At 40.5% G+C, this 18,345-nt stretch overlaps 1 protein-coding gene across 1 annotated transcript in view; it reads right to left on the minus strand.

The window, feature by feature from the left end:
- Window positions 1-468: 468 nt before the first annotated feature.
- LOC111843640 (NALCN channel auxiliary factor 1) overlaps window positions 469-18,345 on the minus strand; it is a 71,020-nt gene continuing 53,143 nt past the window's right edge. The window contains exons 2-3 of the mRNA XM_023811357.2: window positions 6,039-6,210; window positions 469-5,324 (exon numbers count right to left, since the gene is read on the minus strand). Coding sequence (XP_023667125.1) covers window positions 5,032-5,324; window positions 6,039-6,210 — 465 coding nt within the window. The 3' untranslated portion in view covers window positions 469-5,031. The remainder of the gene's footprint in view (window positions 5,325-6,038; window positions 6,211-18,345) is intronic.

Consider the following 18,345-nt stretch of genomic DNA (forward strand, 5'->3'; position numbering starts at 1 on the left):
CCAAAGACATGCAGTTCAGCTGATTAATGTCTCATAAATTGTCTGTATTATATGGGCTTTGTCTGTGTATGTATCAACCTTGCAATGAACTGCCAAGCCTTGTATCCCCCAGCCGAACCTGACCAGTGAAGTTGAAGCTCATAAGGGCCCGTTGACAGCCTTCTAGCACCCTCTAGTGGCAGTGACATGATAGTGAGTCTGTATGCAAGGTGTGCGAGACTGAGTCAGGAAACCACCTAAGGGGCCATTAAATGCAATCAATTTACCTTGACATCCTGTGTTTAGGCTGCAGGGTGAACATGCAAACTCAGCACGTATAGGCCTGATTTTGTGTTTCATGTCATTTTCATGTCTTGTGTTCATGGATGTTTATTTTGTTTTTTCAAATTATCTTAAAACGCATGAACAACTTCTCCAGAGACACACCAACACAATGATCACCATTAAAACAAAGAACCACAGAAAGTATAAATTCATATATGTTTATTTTTTATTAGAACATTATTTTAATAAGTGTAGCTGTATTTCATACTTTTTAAAAGATCATGACTGGAATTTATAAATTATCTCATCAAAGTTGTTTGTAAAAAATTAAACATAGTTACTGAACTAAAGAGTCTATCATGTTACATATCACCAGTAATATAGTAATAATAATATCTTTATATGCCTTATGTTTTTAACCACCTCCCCCTACCCCACCCCCACACTTTTTTGAAAGGCTAAAACTCTAAGGAAATTCCTACTGCTGATATAACACATCATTCAACACAATTAAACTGAAATCCAAACGATGATTTTTCCAGTGTCATAAAAATAAACGAAATGAAAGTGACCAAAGAGAAAGGAAAAAAAAGTTAGGTAGCGATCTTGTAGCATGTCTAAAACGGAAAAGACTGCAGTGCATAGATCAACAGGATTTATAAAATAACAGTTAAAAAATAAAATAAAATCCGAAAATCGCTTACCCAAATGACAACACGAAACGACTTTTGAACGGCTGTCCCTACTGTCAATGAATATTTAAAAAAAAAAATAGACATTTGCGCGAACATGATATCTTTTGATTGTATTTTTGTTTTACTTTTTGGTAGCACTTTGCATTAAGTAGGCATTCATTTTTACATTCATTCATGAAAGCTGTGTACTGGATAAAACAAGAGTGACCCACCCAATATACACTACGTATAAACTTAAATGAAAAGTTCTACTTCAGGCCGAGAACGGTTGTCGGCAAATTGCATTCCGGACTGTTTTGCGTTGGCTTGGCTGCAGTGAACTATACAGAGACATTTGCATGGTTAGCGCAGTCTGCTTAATGCCTGCTTAATGTAAAGAAGTTGTGCGGTGTGTGTGTGGGGGGGGGGGGACGTCTTTCAGCTGGGCTTCTGCAATGGCTTTCACGAGGTTCAATAAATCAAGGCAAATATTTAAAGCACACACAAAACAAGGAAATAGAAACATACATACAAATAAAGTCAGAACCATAAATGATGTCGTTTCTTTCATGCTTGCAGTGTAAACAACTGGGTTAATTTCAGCAGAAATATTATCCGTAATATCGTGCAGCTCTCCCTTAAATCCAGCAATGTGCATGGGAATATAATTTTCGTTGACCTCTCATAAATTCCTACTTTAATTATCAATGAGACCATCATCTCAGAACCAGTATTTCTCCTGTACAAGGGCGGGGTCACGGATCACTGGCCCAAATTGAAAGATGATTGGCTCCTGGCGTGCCCCCTCTCCTGTCATTCACCAATTCTAAATATACCATTGGCTAATGAAGTTGGCTCCTCCTTATGAATTATGGCCCATCTTATGCCCCAAACTTAATAAAAATCCTGTAGGGCCTTTGGTGATTTTTTTTTTTTACATTAAGGGCAGAGGTTATCTAAATAAACTTATTCATACCCTGAACGCGAATTTTACAGGAAATACCCATGGTCTATATCGTCCATCATTCCATATTCAGTATCCTTAATTCCTCAATATTTATTAAATCTAGCATCACCCTCCCACACTTACGGAAAACAAGTTACCAACTATTATGTGTTCTGTAGCAGTTTCATTACTGTTAAACGGGCAATGATGATGACCAAGCTTTCATTTGCATAGCTTAAGAATCTCAATCCTGTGTAAAATACTGCTGTAGCCAGCTTCCGTTACTCTGCTTTGCGAGCAACGCACTGAGACAAATGAATCACCTCGAGCTCGGCACTTCCCCCAGCTGACTGGTAAAAATAAAGAGAAAACGATTCCGCCCGACCACATCTGTATCATATCAAAAACCGTGCGATCTGCGGGGCTGAGGTGCAGTCTATGACATAATAGTTTAACATCGGGGTCGTCGCGATCTGTGCTATCGTTTTCCGTCTGGTCGATGTGAATAGCCGGGACACGTGCTGAGTCGCCGTCCTTTGTTGGAGAGAGGTAGATTAAAAACAAATATAAGGATAAAAATACGGAGGAATGAACTGAGTAGGCAGGTTCATCAGACGAACAGGAACCTAAATTGGGGGCTTTTTGCTACAGAGGAATGACCACACACAAAAAACCCAATCATGAGCACACGTTGGTATTGCTTCCTTGGCAAAAATCACCTCTCATTTTATTTACAAAACACATAGTCAGTTAAAAGCGCCAGAGTATATATGTTAAACTTTCTTTACTCCGATGTACAGTTTAAAAATGACTTTTGACATTGCATTCATAAATGCTGAATAAATAATATTTATAAGGGCAGGAATGTTCATTTAGTGTTTCAGATTTCCTTTTATTTCTAGACTTTAATTATTATATATCAGTTTGGCAATTTTACACTTATAGCAGTAATGCTTCACTATTGAAAAGTAGAAGTTCCATGATGCTGGTTTAAAAGCGATTCCATGCGCAGTGACCGCATCGGACTAAGGTTTCGTGCGTTCTAATGCGCTAACTTTGTTCCTTTTTCCTTTGTCACGTGCCCTGCAAGCACCTGTAACCTCACACGACCAAAGACTGTTTGAAACTTACAGGAAAAAAATACAGCCCTTATATCTAACCTCCAGGCATAGCTGAACACTTTTCAAACTGCAAAACATGAGAAGTGTCAGATCTTCTAAGGCTCATTATTAATGTTGTTTTAGCTGAGGGACCAAGGCCTTTGTACATGCGCGTGTGCACAAGTGTAAGAGTGTGTCTTCATTTGTGAGTTAATGATAACCTGTAGGTGTTTTCTCATGCTCTCTTCAGGTATGTAAACATTTTAAAAGCCCTTTGCTCAATGCAAGATGCTCAAAATAAGAAGATGAAATACAGAAGGAATAGTTCTGTTTTGTTTTTTTGAAGTAGTGCTAATTCTTGGGCACATTGTGCAACACGAATTACATTTTGACAAATCGGCCTCTTCATCAAAATGTCTCCATTTTCTTGCATCATCGATGCCATTGAAGTAGGACTCTTCATGTAGTCCATGTGGAAAAGTGGATGACTCAAACAGAAAGACGCTCCACAGGGTTCAATCCACCTTAATGCTGCAATCCATTCTATCATCACAGCAACAACTTACCAGCAACCAAAGACATTTAGCAAAAAGCTACCTCACTCTCTACCTCACTCATCTGTCTTAATTTTCATACATGGTAAAACATTAGCGCAAAAACCAGAACCCTATATTAAGAACCTCTGACGTGGATTTAATGTTCTGAAGAATACAGTATGTATCGCAAATAACACATGCTCCTTAGCTTATGTTCCAACATCCAACTGTCCAGAAGAAAAGATGGCAGACACGACCAGGAAGAGTCCCTTACTGCAGCCGAATTTCAATCACATAAGCTGACTTGGCCAAGAACGCTGCTTGAAATAAACACAGCAGATGCCGTATGGCAACAGGACCGCGACCCACAAACCTCAAAGATCACAGCTACCATCAAGGGCTTCTCCACAAGGCCTTTCTGTGGCACATTAATATATAATGGGACCCATGCTGTAGTCCAGTCTGAGGTGTCTGTTGTTATAAAATCTTCAATATTCAGTATAATGCTTAATAATTGTTATTCTGTTTTCAAGAGCATTTTCTGTGTCACACTGTATATGGGTGTAGGCAGGTGAAATCCAGACTAAGGATGTTGTCTGTGAGGCACTCAGAACATCTTCTAACCAAGCACACGAGGACAGGAGACATGTTGACTAAGAGCCTATGTTTATATTTTATCAACACCCAATTATTTAGCCTGACCAACACCTCTAAGACTCCCAGAAGAGCACAAGACACTCACAAAGCACATCATGTCTCACCTGTTTCCTTTCTAGGTAAGACAAGGCTACAAAACCTGGCCAGTGTTATGATAAGTACCGTAGCATAAAGGAGGGTCTGCATGATCTCCGTGTCGACGGGCAACATCAGGATTACGTACGCTTAGGGAGGGCTTATACTGACTCAAGTCAAGCTATGGTTGGTTGAATGCTGGGTTGAATGGGTGTCTCTGTGTGACTGTGTGTCTCTACATTGGACATATTAACAATAAACCCCCAATTTTACCACAACATTAAAATGAAGCAGCAGCATCCATGTGTAGTTTTACAAATGAGATAAGAGAAACTGCACAGAGATTTACCAGCTGGACAAGATCGCCTTCACTTCATGTTTGGCTAACAACTCATGTCCCCCATAATCATCCCCTTTCTTCCAAGTTACCCATTAACAAAAAAATATATCTGAAGACAAAGAAAATCCTGTTGTAATCTAGGCAAAAAAAAATAATCCAAAAAGTTAAGCATAATGTATAAAATTGTGTGAGAGAACTCAGTCTCAGAGAAGGATTAGTCACAGCGAAGGCTGTGCTGTTGTCTTGTTCTTGTAATTATTTTTTTTATTTCCGCTCCACCATCTCCACTCCCAATCGCAAATCCCGCTCCATAGTCAGGGACACTTCGGCAGATGCCATTCTCCATCTGTGGTTCTTTCCACGGCCGCCAAAATTGCAAAAAAAAAAAAATTGCACGCGTGAGGCCTGGCGAGTTTACCCGCGCTGGAGCACTTTCCCGTCACTCCTCGCTGGAACCTTCCTCCACCGTGGTGACAGCCCAGAAGTCAAGGCCCATGGGGTTCTGTGCTGCGGTCAACGTGGAGATGGTGTGTAAAAGTACCAGAACTAGCATGCAGAGTTTGAGCCTAGTGTTACACAGTCTGGATGCCGCTGAGGTGGTTACTGAAGTCTTGTGGTGGCAGGAGGGATGAGTCCTTTTTACCGTCCCTTCGGAATAGTTATCGGGTTTAAAATCCCATCGGACGTCACAGCACTCTGCCTTGGAGCTGGACAGATGATTTTCTAAAAGCCCTGCAAAGTCAAAATAATATATATATATATATATATATATACACACACACACATGTTGTCATGATTTAAGAGATTGTAGCTGGAATCCATGCTGAATAAAACGACACATGCTAAATCACTACAGAAACTGCTGCCATTAGGAACAGAATTACGACTGCATAGTTGTAAAACTCGGAACGTTTTTATGAAACATATAAATCTGCTTATCATGCAGATTAGAACTAAAGAGAGAAAGTGAACCAGACTGATAACATAAAGATCTGCTTGTAGTTCTAAACAGGTCTTTACTGAGGATGACTCATGGTGTTAAATACCCATGTACAAGCGCAAAGGAATTACAGATAAACTAAAATTAGTGTTGTGATTGCACATTGTACACCCTATAATATAAATTTATTTTTCCAAGGACATAATTCAAGTGAATTATTGGAATTAACTAGAGCAAACAACACCAATAAAATGATTTATACTGTGAGCCCATGTCACTTAACTGCCCACTCTCTACACAAAGGACATTGTTGGTCTAACAGGAACCGAACTGTCATACCACTTTTGGCCATAGGGTGTCACTTGTTACAAACTGCTACAATTATAGCTAAGTAATGTCATGAAATCAGCTTACTTTCCCTTAGCCAAGGTATGGACAGTGTGCTGTTCAGTAGGATGAACTGGAGGATTGTCATGTGTCTGTGAGCACAAGGCAACCAAACAAACCTGTACATATAAAACTTGGGCTTCCTCCGTGAATGAGATCGTCATTGTCTGGCAATATAAACGGACACCTCTTTTGAACCTCCAGGCAATATTGCTTGCATGGGATCTTGTTAATGCAATGCATCTGTGTCGTCTGGAAGTACTGGGAACAAAGCCAGGATTTGTAGACCATCTGTAAGAGACAAGATGTAATGTGTGACAATTCAGGTTGTCATGAAGTTAAATAGCGATATTCACTGTACCTCTGATATCTACAACCCCCCTGTTGCTAATCACAACGTTTGATATCTCGCGATGCAAGGGAAAAGGAACACACGACTGTCAGCTAAGACTCCGCACTGTCCGAGCATTGTCATTTACCCTGCAGGCATTCTACTGCAAGTATTTGATGTGTTTCATATTCAACAAAAAATGAATCATTTTTAGGCCAGAGGAAAAAATATCCTTTCATTTTCAATAACTGTCTATCTGTTTACAATAGCGAAGCTGGGTCTTCAGAGTGCAAAACAAAGTGCACACAGTTCTTTGCAGGACGCCCTTGCATTCAGACGATAAGGACAATTTAGAGACAGCAGTGCCCTAGTCGTGCTTGAGTGCTGAGTATACCTGGCTATCCAGGGGAATAATGGGGGGCTATGAAAGCATCCCCCATGCAGAGCTGCTTCCCTAGGACTGTGAGGTGACAGTGCAACCCCCAGACACTCTGTGCACCATGCAGAAATGTTTCGGAAAATTGCTATAAATGGAAAAACATCGATATCGTATTTGAAATTCTACACGAGCGATTCTTCCATGATAAACAGATCTTTTTATACTCTTGCATTTTATCTAAATACATCCAGATCTGCTGCTTAAAAAAAGCCACAAAACAACATGATTGTACATTGAAACTACACAAAGTTACAGATGGAACCTTTATGACACAGCCTAATCTTAAATTCCTAAAAGCCCAATACAAACACGACAAGAGAAATGTGTCGAGTATCTCAGTGTAATTTATGCTTTAATATCAAAATGCCTGTCTTGTTTAACAGCAAAACCTGTATGCATAATGATGTAATCTCTGTAAATTAACTTCCATTTAACACATTTTTAAACTTACTACATACTGTAACTGTTTCTATTGGCAGTCTTTGATACAGTTCAGAGTCTTCTCAATGGATTCTCTTTTATTTGAAAGACATAATGACAATCGGTATACAATTACAGATGCTCCTCTATTTATGAATGAGTTGCGTTCCAAACGACCATTCGTAACTTGAAATGTTCGTAAGTCGTTATTCAACATCATATTAAGGGAATATGCAAGTACAAAGAACTGGGATGCTGGTAGTCCGCACGCTACACTGCTGCGTGGCGGGAGTAGCGGCCAGGAGTTGTGCTAGGTGGAATTGGCGCGCAGAACAAAATTTTATGTTGCGGACAGGAAGCGGAAGCCAAATGAACACAGTTTGGACTTAGTCCTCTTTGTTCGTATGTCTGAAAGTTCTTAAGTAGAGGAGCGCCTGTATATAAACTATTTTTTATAAAGGGTTTGAACTTATATACTTCATGTCCGATGTACAGTATCCATTCATCTTCTATAATCACTGTCACTGTGAACACGGAATGATTTGAGAAGCACGAGACACGAGGCAGGGGACACAGCCCTGCATGGGATGGCAGTCCATCATAGGGCATGCACTCACATACAAAACTCAGTTCAGAGACATAAATGCATGTGGTCACTTAACTGCAGGAGGAAGCTGGGGATTCCCCAGGCAGGATTCACCCCCACCCTGAAAGCCGCCCTCTACAACTGATCTTGTACATTTAACTCTCTATATTATTGTAAAAAGTTGTGTGATTCTGTAAATTCAAGCACTGATAACTATGAACTGCGACCCTGTACTGGATAAAATGATGGATGGATGGATGGATGGATGGACAGACAGTCTGACAGTTGGATGGGTTGGTCATTACAATGAAATGATTTCCCATTTAGACCATAAAACAAAAAGCTATGATGCTCATTTTTTCACCTGTCAAACTTGACTCATTTGCTTACAGTGAAAGCATATAGATCTTGTTGTGTGCAGCAAGCTATTACAACATTGTCTAAGCTTATTTCACAGCAATATAGGTTGCATTTGTAGTGGGGCTGGCAGTAATCCAAGAGTCAGTTGTTCCAACACACATCTGGGCCCCTGAAGAATGATAAAATTGATACTACCGGATCTACAAAGCTTAGCTCCATGCAACAAATTACATTTCAAAACGAAAGCCATTAAATGTGAGTGCGATATCCTTCAGTTCCATTTCTAAGGTGAGGTGTTTTCTTGCATGAAAAGAGAGTTTTATATTTTGTTGACAAATTGCTGCCACACCAGAAAGGATAAAGCTGGCCAAGTAAATACGTCGTCTAACTGAATCTGCTGAACGCCTTGATGCAAGGCAATGAGTACCAGAACACCGAGCACCGGCATGCATTAAAACATGATGCCATAACTTCAGATGAAATTCTTTATTGTCCAAAACAAAGTGCAAGTAAGGATCAACAATGCACCTCTAGAGTAATTGGCATTAAGCGCCTGACTCAATGGTCTAGTGGAAGTGGCCGTTGCATTGAAATTTGCGCATTTCGAAGATGCAAACTGGAAAATCATTAATGGAAACACTTAAATTTTGGAGAAATTTCAAATATCGTGATTTTTTTATGTTTGATTGAGGTGGCTTTTGTGATTGTTTAGAAAAATAAGTAATTTTCAAAACTGCAATGGAAAAAGAATTTGCGAATTAGCAGATAAAATGATAATTAGTTCTTCTAGAGCTACTGACTTTCAGAAAACCTGCTCCATGTTGAAGTACGAGACATGGATCTTAATCTTGCAGAATGGTAAACGGCAAGTATTATTCACTTTGCATCCGTTAATGGAAACATACCCTATTCGCAATTTAACTTTGTCGACTAATAAAAAATTTGCTTATAATTTTGAAACAAATACTGATATGATTACTCTGCTACCCACAAGATTTTAATCCTGAACACAGGCACCCTAAGCTAGAGGGAGATGCATCTCCCCCAGGCCTGCACACAAATAAGGTTACCATTATTTCAAGATGAAAAAGAGGATGCTCTGTCGCTCACCAAATGTCACTAATATAAAATGTTTAAGAACTTTCTGGAAGGTGACTTCACGTAGGGATGTGCATATTGTTTAATTTTTAAAGAAGTCGTGTGCATGAGCCTGGCAAACACTGTGCCACAATTTCGTGCCTTTTCCTTCACTTGGTAACTTGCAACATTGGGTCATATGGGTTGCAGCACTAAATCCGGACTAACCGGCGATTTTTGAAAGACGGCCCAGATTGGGGCCCAGATGGAGGAGGTGTCTGGGGAAACCTGGACGTGTGGTAACCCGACACACAAAGACGGACTGCAAGAGCTCCACACGTGATCGTCAGGACACCTTCATAAGCCATCTATCACACATTCATTAGACTGCCTTCTACAACCCATAAAGACTGTCTTTTACAATAATCCGTATGTGAGGCTTTCTGGAGAGCTTACATAAGCGGCATGTCTTCTTAAGATCAGCCAAAACATTCATAATAAAGGGCTTTTTAATTGATTTGTTGCCATAACAATGGAATTTCATAGTCAGGATGATGGAATATCACAGTATTTCTAAAGTACTAGGGGTCCAAGTTCCTATCTCTGTCTGCACTCAGACAATGACCTCTACAGGCAGAAGCTGGACAGAAATTTGGCAGGAGACACAAGTGCGCGCTTCGTTGTCCCCAAACAAAGACGAGCACAGCCTCTCGCAAACACGTTAACCTCCGCGGAGGTACACTGGTGAATACAAGGCAAAGCTTTGCACTTTCAAACACAACCAGCTGAGACGGACTGTGCCCGGGACCACCAGCGGAGTATAGTACAGCTTAGCAAGGTGACTTCTGGAGAAGAATTTAAATGAGAGTTTAAATAGGAGTCAAAGAATAGAGAACAAAAGTCCTTCTTTTGTTCTCCCCCTGGGGTAAGACAAACAAGAGGCCTCAGTCACAATATTATACTGTGAGACCATCGTCTGTAGATGTACATTAACTGAATGGCAGTGCTGACAGATTCACCAGTAGATGGTACCAGAGTTTCAGTTTTTTGATCCTTTAATGCGACTACACTGCAATCGTCAGAACTGGGTTTGGCATTTATAAAGAAAAAGAATCAAATTAAAAAATACACAGCCCAGAAAATAGCTTTAAAAACATATAATTATGTACCAGAATGTACAAGTAAACTGTTATAGATGTGTTTCTTGACGTTCAATGAATTACTCAAAAACATTTTTTATGTGAGGTGTTTTGTGGGCGATGCTTCTATGCTCTGTTGCCCTGCGTGTCATGTGACCAGCCCAGCTTCACAGCTGGAGAGAATGTCATGCTTTGAAAGAGTTTGGCGTGTCAGCTCCATGAATGCGTTGATTTTAGTCACCTTTAGTCACACGATTGACTGGAGCAAATAAGCCAGTCTTCAGCAGCCCTTACATCCATGCCAGCTTGCCATTCAGTAGGCTAGAAAAAATTACTTTATATTTAACAGAAGCTTTAGCAACATCCATTTTTTGAGAAAGCAGGGTTAGGCACTCACAGAAGAAAATGGGGGCCTCTCTTCAGGGCACAATAGTGAAATCACTCAGCTGACAATGGGGTCAGAACCAGTGACTTTGAGATCATAGGTACAGTGTCCTAACCTATGGCGCCACATGCTGCTCCAGTGCTTGGTGGGGAACCTCGTTAGAGGGGCTCTAAACGACTGGTTGACTAAGATGGTCCAGGCTTTGACTGTCATACTGTAGGTTTGTGTATGATGTGCACTGGTCAGGATGGTGACGGGAATTCTGTGTCACAAAAGAGGTCACGATAGAGTGGGAATTTTATCTTGGTACATCACACATTAAGAGGTAAAATTAAAAAATACTTGGGATAAAATGGACAACACGTCTTGGGGAGGACAACAACGTGGTTTGGGGAGAAGCTTCCAGGTGTGTGGTATGGACCTAAGAGGCAGAATTTCTATTTTATATTTGAAGTCACAGCCCTACGGTGAGTATCACTGTCTCATCCCGGGTTGACGGTTCAAATCCCATCCCATTCTACGCGTGCGGAGTTTACAAGTTCGAGTTGTGCAGGTTTTTCTCCCAAAACAGATGACCTGTGTGTGTGCCCTGTGATGGATGGGCATCCAGGGTGTTCCCCTGCCTTGTTGCCATGCGTTCCCTGGGACGCTTACCTTGACTGGGTGAATGGTTGGAAATTAGATGGATGAATGGGCATCGGTAACCAAATAGGGTCTGTAAATGCTGGGCATCTGCGGTTACTGCACAATCACGAGAGCCTCATTTGTACGAGTGCTGACCTTCCTAGCGGCCCTGGAAATGGGGGAATCAGTGAAACCGCCACCTGAGTGCTAGCTCACACTGCAGCATGCCCCGTCCAGCCGTGTAGCACACCGGCATATTGAGTGAATCAGGGATATTTCCAAATGAAACCCTTGATATTAATTATAATGTGAAACCCTTGATTATACTGTACTTGAAAGTCCAGTCACAATGACAGGGTGAGTATTCGGTGTATTTTAATTCTGCAACTCACAAATGGACGTGGCAGTAATGTCACCGAAAGCAGAACCCATGTGCCATTGCAGACAATGGATGGTCAGACGACAAACCATACACCCACCTTGACATGCTAGGCTGGTTAAAGGAACTATTTGCAAATGACTCTGACCGATATGTTAACACTTTTGGGCGAAACTGTATTCCTGAAGGTATGCAGAAAATGATCAAAAGTACTCAAAATTATAGAACCCGGTTAGAACCTGTGTTGTACTTTTTTTCTGTCTCTAGGTGTTAAATGATCCAACAGTACACAGTCTCCCCTTGTGGACTGCGTGGTTTTACTATAATTAAGCTCATAACTTTGTAATTTAAAGAAGGCCTCTTAAGGATTTCCTGTATTAGTATTAAAGTCTCTGCTGCTTGGTTGGAGATTTTGTCATTGATGTTTCAACACCAGTGTTTCACTCGCAGCCCTGCTGACTCCACACAATGTCACTGACGATCTTGCAGCAGCCTACCGCTCCCAGGGCTGCCACCTCCACATGTGCCACGGAGCTTTTCTTTATCATGTTCACCAACAAGAGTTCTGCCAATGCTGCAGTACCTGCTATACCTGTACCTTCTGTCCATCTTCCAACCCCTTATCCAGTCACGCATATTGTATTGTATGTGCCATATTTTTAGGGCCCTTGTCACTCAGGGTTCCTTGGAATTGTTCTAACTCTCAGCCTGTTTTCAGCACCCTGCAGCACAGGGCACCCTGGACAGGATACCAGTCCATGATTATAAACAAAGACACACACACTATCTGTAATCTAATGATGCCAATTTGGCTAAACAAATGAATTTGATCTGAAGGAGGAGAGCAGAGTGTCCAGAGAACACAGAGAAAACATACAAACCCCACACACACAGAATAGGTCAAAGATTCGAACCCCAATCCAACTGTAGTATCTAACACGTAAGTTAACATAATAAACCCCAGATCAGTTTCACTTGAAATACAAGGGAATTCCAGCAGAACAACAGACGATTTACCACTATAAATCCTGCAGAGGAACAAAAGTCAAAGGGAAAAAGCTGGTTTCTCTTTAAAAATGTCCTCCAATCTACCCTGAACATAATGCTGAATAAAATATCCTGAGATTCGACAAGAACATATTAATAAGGTCAAACTTCATATTGTTATTTCATAAACAATTCATAGCTATTAAGTTTAGTTCACAAATAATTTATATGGCTAAAATGGTAACCACAAAGCATGAAATAAAACATATAGATGGCCATGTTCACAGAACGATGGGGCGAGAAGATGGTGCGAGATCACAGCAGCACAAAGGACGTCAGGACATAGCCAGGAATCCACAGAAAGCTTCATCCCTGACCTGACATGCCTCATGAGTGAATGTGGTTACTGCCAGAACTCCTAGACCCATCCATCTTCCAACCATCCATCTTGGTCAGGGTCGCGGGGAAACCTGGAGCCTATCCCAGACAAAGGGCACAAGGCTGGGGTACCTTGGATGGGATACCGGTCCATCATAGGACACACAGAACCATCATAGGTAAGTTATGCTAATTAGAATAGCCACATGGCTTCAGATTGCGGTAGGGAATATAGGGAGAATGTGCAAAGACGAAGAAAAAGTCAAACTCCTAACCTAGGAGGTACAAGGCAAAGGTACTACCCTCTAAGCCACTGGGGTTCCCCCAGATAATGGTGATACTTTGTATACGTACAGCAGTAAATTCCCTGAGTTTCACAATGTCCAGAACTCCAAGGCAGTTTCCTAATATCAGCCTCACAGTGTTACATCTACCTAACGATTCATTCAGATATTGGCAGAATCAGGACTTTTTTACATTCCACAGACATCATTAAACCCTTTCCTGGGGATCGCAGGTTGGACGGCAGATGACTGAGAGTCTGGTGTCCTCTGAATGAACACTGCTGCTGGTAAGCTGGTTCCCGAGGGGACTGTCCTGACAGCCGCCTCCTCACCTCTGTACCATCCCCAGTGCGGCACCGAGTTCCGAGGGTAGCAGCATGAAACCACTGCCTTTTTTTCTCCTCCAAATGTTCTGTTTGGTGCTTCCTAAATTTGGGAAACATCTACATCTAGAAAGTAAATCAGGGAAACAACGTCAGAAATCCCAGCGAGCGAAAATGCGCAGGTCCAATGTAACCACCTACGAACTGATCTAATTTTACTGCTACACACGTTTCGAGGAGCAGAGGATCAAAAAAGAAGGATGCATAGAAGGATGCATCCCTCTTTATTCATTTGTAAAAAACTGGTTTCCAGTGCAGAGGGTCTCGCCATGTTCATGCATGGCCCAATCAAACTTATTGATCAGACAATGTCATAGCATAACATGCACACTTGGCATCGTACATTCTGGAGCATCCTGATCAATAACTTTATATGACAGAATTAGGGGCCAAAATGTATGCTCCAAAAATAGAATGTTAAACTAATATGAAAATAACACAAAAAAGCAATATCTATATAAAGTGAGTTTCAATAACAAAACAGGTTAATTACATGAGTCTTCCAAGGTAATAACAAAACTGAATTACTTTATTATAGCACTTTTAATATCATCCTTTTAATAAAAACATCAGTTGCACTATATATACTGTATATATATATATATATATATATATATATATATATATATGTGTGTGTGTGTGTGTATTTTCCCATCTTAAGAAACATTTATAGAGTCCTGAATTACCTAGAAGGTTTGAAAGTTGCAGCAGTGGAGAACATAAAAGATTTTTTAGAAGTCTTTAATCAGAGACTGTCAGATAAACATCTGGGTGGTATAAATCATTCAAGGGTGTCACATGCCACAAAATAATAACTTTCACCATAATATGGGATACATTCATCTAAATAGTTACTGCACTTGGTGGGTGTAAATGATCTGCTAGGAAATGATGGAGAAAACTAATAAACAAGGAAATAAATTGGTGATAAGGAAAAGTACAAACTACAAGTATTTCCTCAAAAAGAGTAAATATTTTATAATAATCATATGGTAATGACTTATGAGTATTCCCAATTTGGCAAGTTAATTACATTTGTAATATTCTAATCCAAATAAAAAAACCTGGAGGAATTTGTTCCCAAAGTAACCAGGTACAGAAGCTTTTCCAAACTTTCAGCTTCTGTTTCACGGAGACATACCACTCGCCATAATTCTCAAGCTTAATTAAGCATATTTAATTAATGTCTCAAAACTAATCAGACACCTTCTGACTATCATCAATGGCTGCACAATGTTATAATGTCATAAATTCCAGCTATATTTGCAATTAAGAATTTTTAGGGAATGATTAGTGGCCATTATTTTAATCTCCTCACATTTATAATACAATGTTTTACATTATTTTAAATTAATAATTAAAATTATATTATTTATTATATTACATCATAGTACAGGGCAACATGGTGTCTCAGTTGGTAGGACTGATACCTACAGACTGGAGGTTAAAATCCCACTTATCTTCTACCTGTGGAGCTTGCATGCTCTCCCTGTGCCACGTTGGGTTTCTCTTCTACTCCAGAGACATGCACTTTGGCTCATGGCTGTCCCTAAATTGCTTATTGAGCATGATTATGCGTTTGCCCTGTAAGGGACTTGTACCCGAATGTATTAAACAAACAGTACTGTGCAAAACTCTTAGGCAGTCAAAGGAAATGTTTAAAGCTATTTATCTGGTATTAAGTACAGTACCAGCCAAAAGATTGGACACGCCAAGCCACCTAAAAAGGAGAGCGAGACTGTCACATCACATGACCTGGCCACCTGACCAAAAGACAACAGAGATGAATTTGGGAGGGGTTTGACCTGAGAGTGAAGGACAAATGGTCAGTTATGCTCAGCTTACAGACCTCCTTCAGGACAGCTGGAAAAGCATCCCAGGAGGCCACCTTATGGAACTATGGTCAGCCAGTCCCTGGAGCAATTGGGGTTAAGGGTTTGCTCAAGAGCCCAATGGTGGGATCACTTCACCGACTAGGGGATTTTAATTGGCAACCTTCTGAGTCCCAACCCACAGAGCTGCACCCACCCCCCAACCAATTATTTTGTTTAATACTTTTTTGTTAGTGCATAATAGTTTATAGTTTTTGTGTCTTTATATTTATTCTAAAATGTATAGAAGAGTACAAAAACACCTATCTATATGTAAATGTGTCAAATTTTTTGACTAGTACTGCATATGTACAACACATTTTAACTTTATAACACTTGCAAATTAAGAGTAACAATAAAAACTAACAAGGATTTTTTCTGTTCTCCAGAGTTACTGATATCTTGCCGGATGGCTAGATGAACACAGATATCGTGCCAGATGGCTAGAGGAACACAGCTTCAGCTCCAGAGTTTTACTAATATCTTGTTGTATGGCTAGATGAACACAGCTTCAGCTATGGATAGTTACTAATATGTTGTTGTATGGCTAGATGAACACAGCTTCAGCTCCAGAGAGTTACTGATATCTTGTTGTATTACTAGATAAACACAGCTTCAGCTCCAGAGAGTTACTGATATCTTGTTGTAGGGCTAGATGAACACAGCTTCAGCTCCAGAGAGTTACTGATATCTTGTTGTTTGGCTAGATGAAGACAGCTTCAGCTCCAGTGTTACTGATATCTTGTTGTATGGCTAGATGAACACAGCTTCAGCTATGGATAGTTACTGATATCTTGCTGGATGGCTAGATAAACACAGCTTCAGCTCTAGAGAGTTACTGATATCTTGTTGTATGGCTAGATGAACACAGCTTCAGCTCCAGAGAGTTACTGATATCTTGTTGTATGGTTAGATGAACACAGCTTCAGCTCCAGAGAGTTACTGATATCTTGCTGGATGGCTAGACAAACACAGCTTCAGCTCCAGAGAGTTACTGATATCTTGTTGTATGACTAGACAAACACAGCTTCAGCTCCAGAGAGTATCTTGTTGTATGGCTAGAGGAAGACAGCTTCAGCTCCAGAGAGTTACTGATATCTTGTTGTATGGCTAGATGAACACAGCTTCAGCTCCAGAGAGTTACTGATATCTTGTTGTATGGCTAGATGAACACAGCTTCAGCTACGGATAGTTACTGATTTCTTGTTGTATGGCTAGATGAACACAGCTTCAGCTCCAGAGAGTTACTGATATCTTGCTGGATGGCTAGATGAACACAGCTTCAGCTCTCAAACCTCTTCTCAGGGGCACCTCAGATATTCCATGTACTCATTAAATTTTGCCACCGGCTCTCTTAATTAATTAAATTAATTTAAAAATTCAATGAGGTATTTATTAGCCAAACAAGGTGAGCCTTTGGTTGAGTCAAAAAAATACATGGGTATATTGGACAGTTGATACAAATACTGGGGCGACATTAGGAAATGTTTTCAAACGGCTAAGCGTATACTCTTTGACAGACATAACATCATCATTTTACACGAGCATGAAGATCATTTATACTTAATTTTCTTTGACAGCCTAAGACTTTTACACAGCACTGTATTTGCATTATGTATCAGCCTGGCTACCCATTTGGAAATAGTTTCAAATTGCCCAACATCCCTATGGCCCATTAGGTCATTAGGACTGAGAGTTTTTGAGTAGGACAGTATTTCATCTGCTTTGGGAACCTGAGTATATCAGCCCAGCTCTTTTCTAACTTCCCATTCTGAATGTTTTCTCTGTTACCAGTTCCCCAGTAGAGCAGGCAAGCTTTCATAACAGTATGTTTCTCATTTAATGCAACTTTCTCAAGGAAATTTCATAATTGGATGTAGACGTGGATGTATATTACTACAACAACAACTATAATAATAATAATAATTATTATTATTGTCATAGTGGTAACATTGGCAGTGGCACCTGCAAAGTGTCTGGAAGTTAGACCTCAGAATGTCTCCTACATAAAAAATAGGTCAGCAAAAACAAACAGGAGACCTACTATTTTAACTCGCATCTCTCACATTCTCTCAGGAAAATAATCTGAAAATCACACGGGAGACTCATTAGAGTGTAATAAATATACCTCTGCGGGATCTTGGATAAGCCTCACTTTATCTACACCATAGGTACAATATGGCTGAGATTACTGTACTGCGACTGTGCTGTTTCCATTCATCATGTATATCAGTTAAAAAAATCTCAATTATTCCTAATGTAGCAGATGTTTCTTTTTTCATTTTGTGATGGCTATTTTTAAAGTAATGTGTATCATGTGACTGTGATCATAAGACACAATCCAGTTTACCTGCCCTCCTTCCCATTGTAGGAGTAACATGGAGTGCATCACCCTGCCCTCCTTCCCATTGTAGGAGTAACATGGAGTGCATCACCCTGCCCTCCTTCTCATTGTAGGAGTAACATGGAGTGCATCACCCTGCCCTCCTTCCCATTGTAGGAGTAACATGGAGTGCATCACCCTGCCCTCCTTCCCATTGTAGGAGTAACATGGAGTGCATCACCCTGCCCTCCTTCCCATTGTAGGAGTAACATGGAGTGCATCACCCTGCCCTCCTTCTCATTGTAGGAGTAACATGGAGTGCATCACCCTGCCCTCCTTCCCATTGTAGGAGTAACATGGAGTGCATCACCCTGCCCTCCTTCCCATTGTAGGAGTAACATGGAGTGCATCACCCTGCCCTCCTTCCCATTGTAGGAGTAACATGGAGTGCATCACCCTG

This window comes from Paramormyrops kingsleyae, chromosome 16 (assembly GCF_048594095.1).
Source record: "Paramormyrops kingsleyae isolate MSU_618 chromosome 16, PKINGS_0.4, whole genome shotgun sequence".
Taxonomy (NCBI): Eukaryota; Metazoa; Chordata; class Actinopteri; order Osteoglossiformes; family Mormyridae; genus Paramormyrops; species Paramormyrops kingsleyae.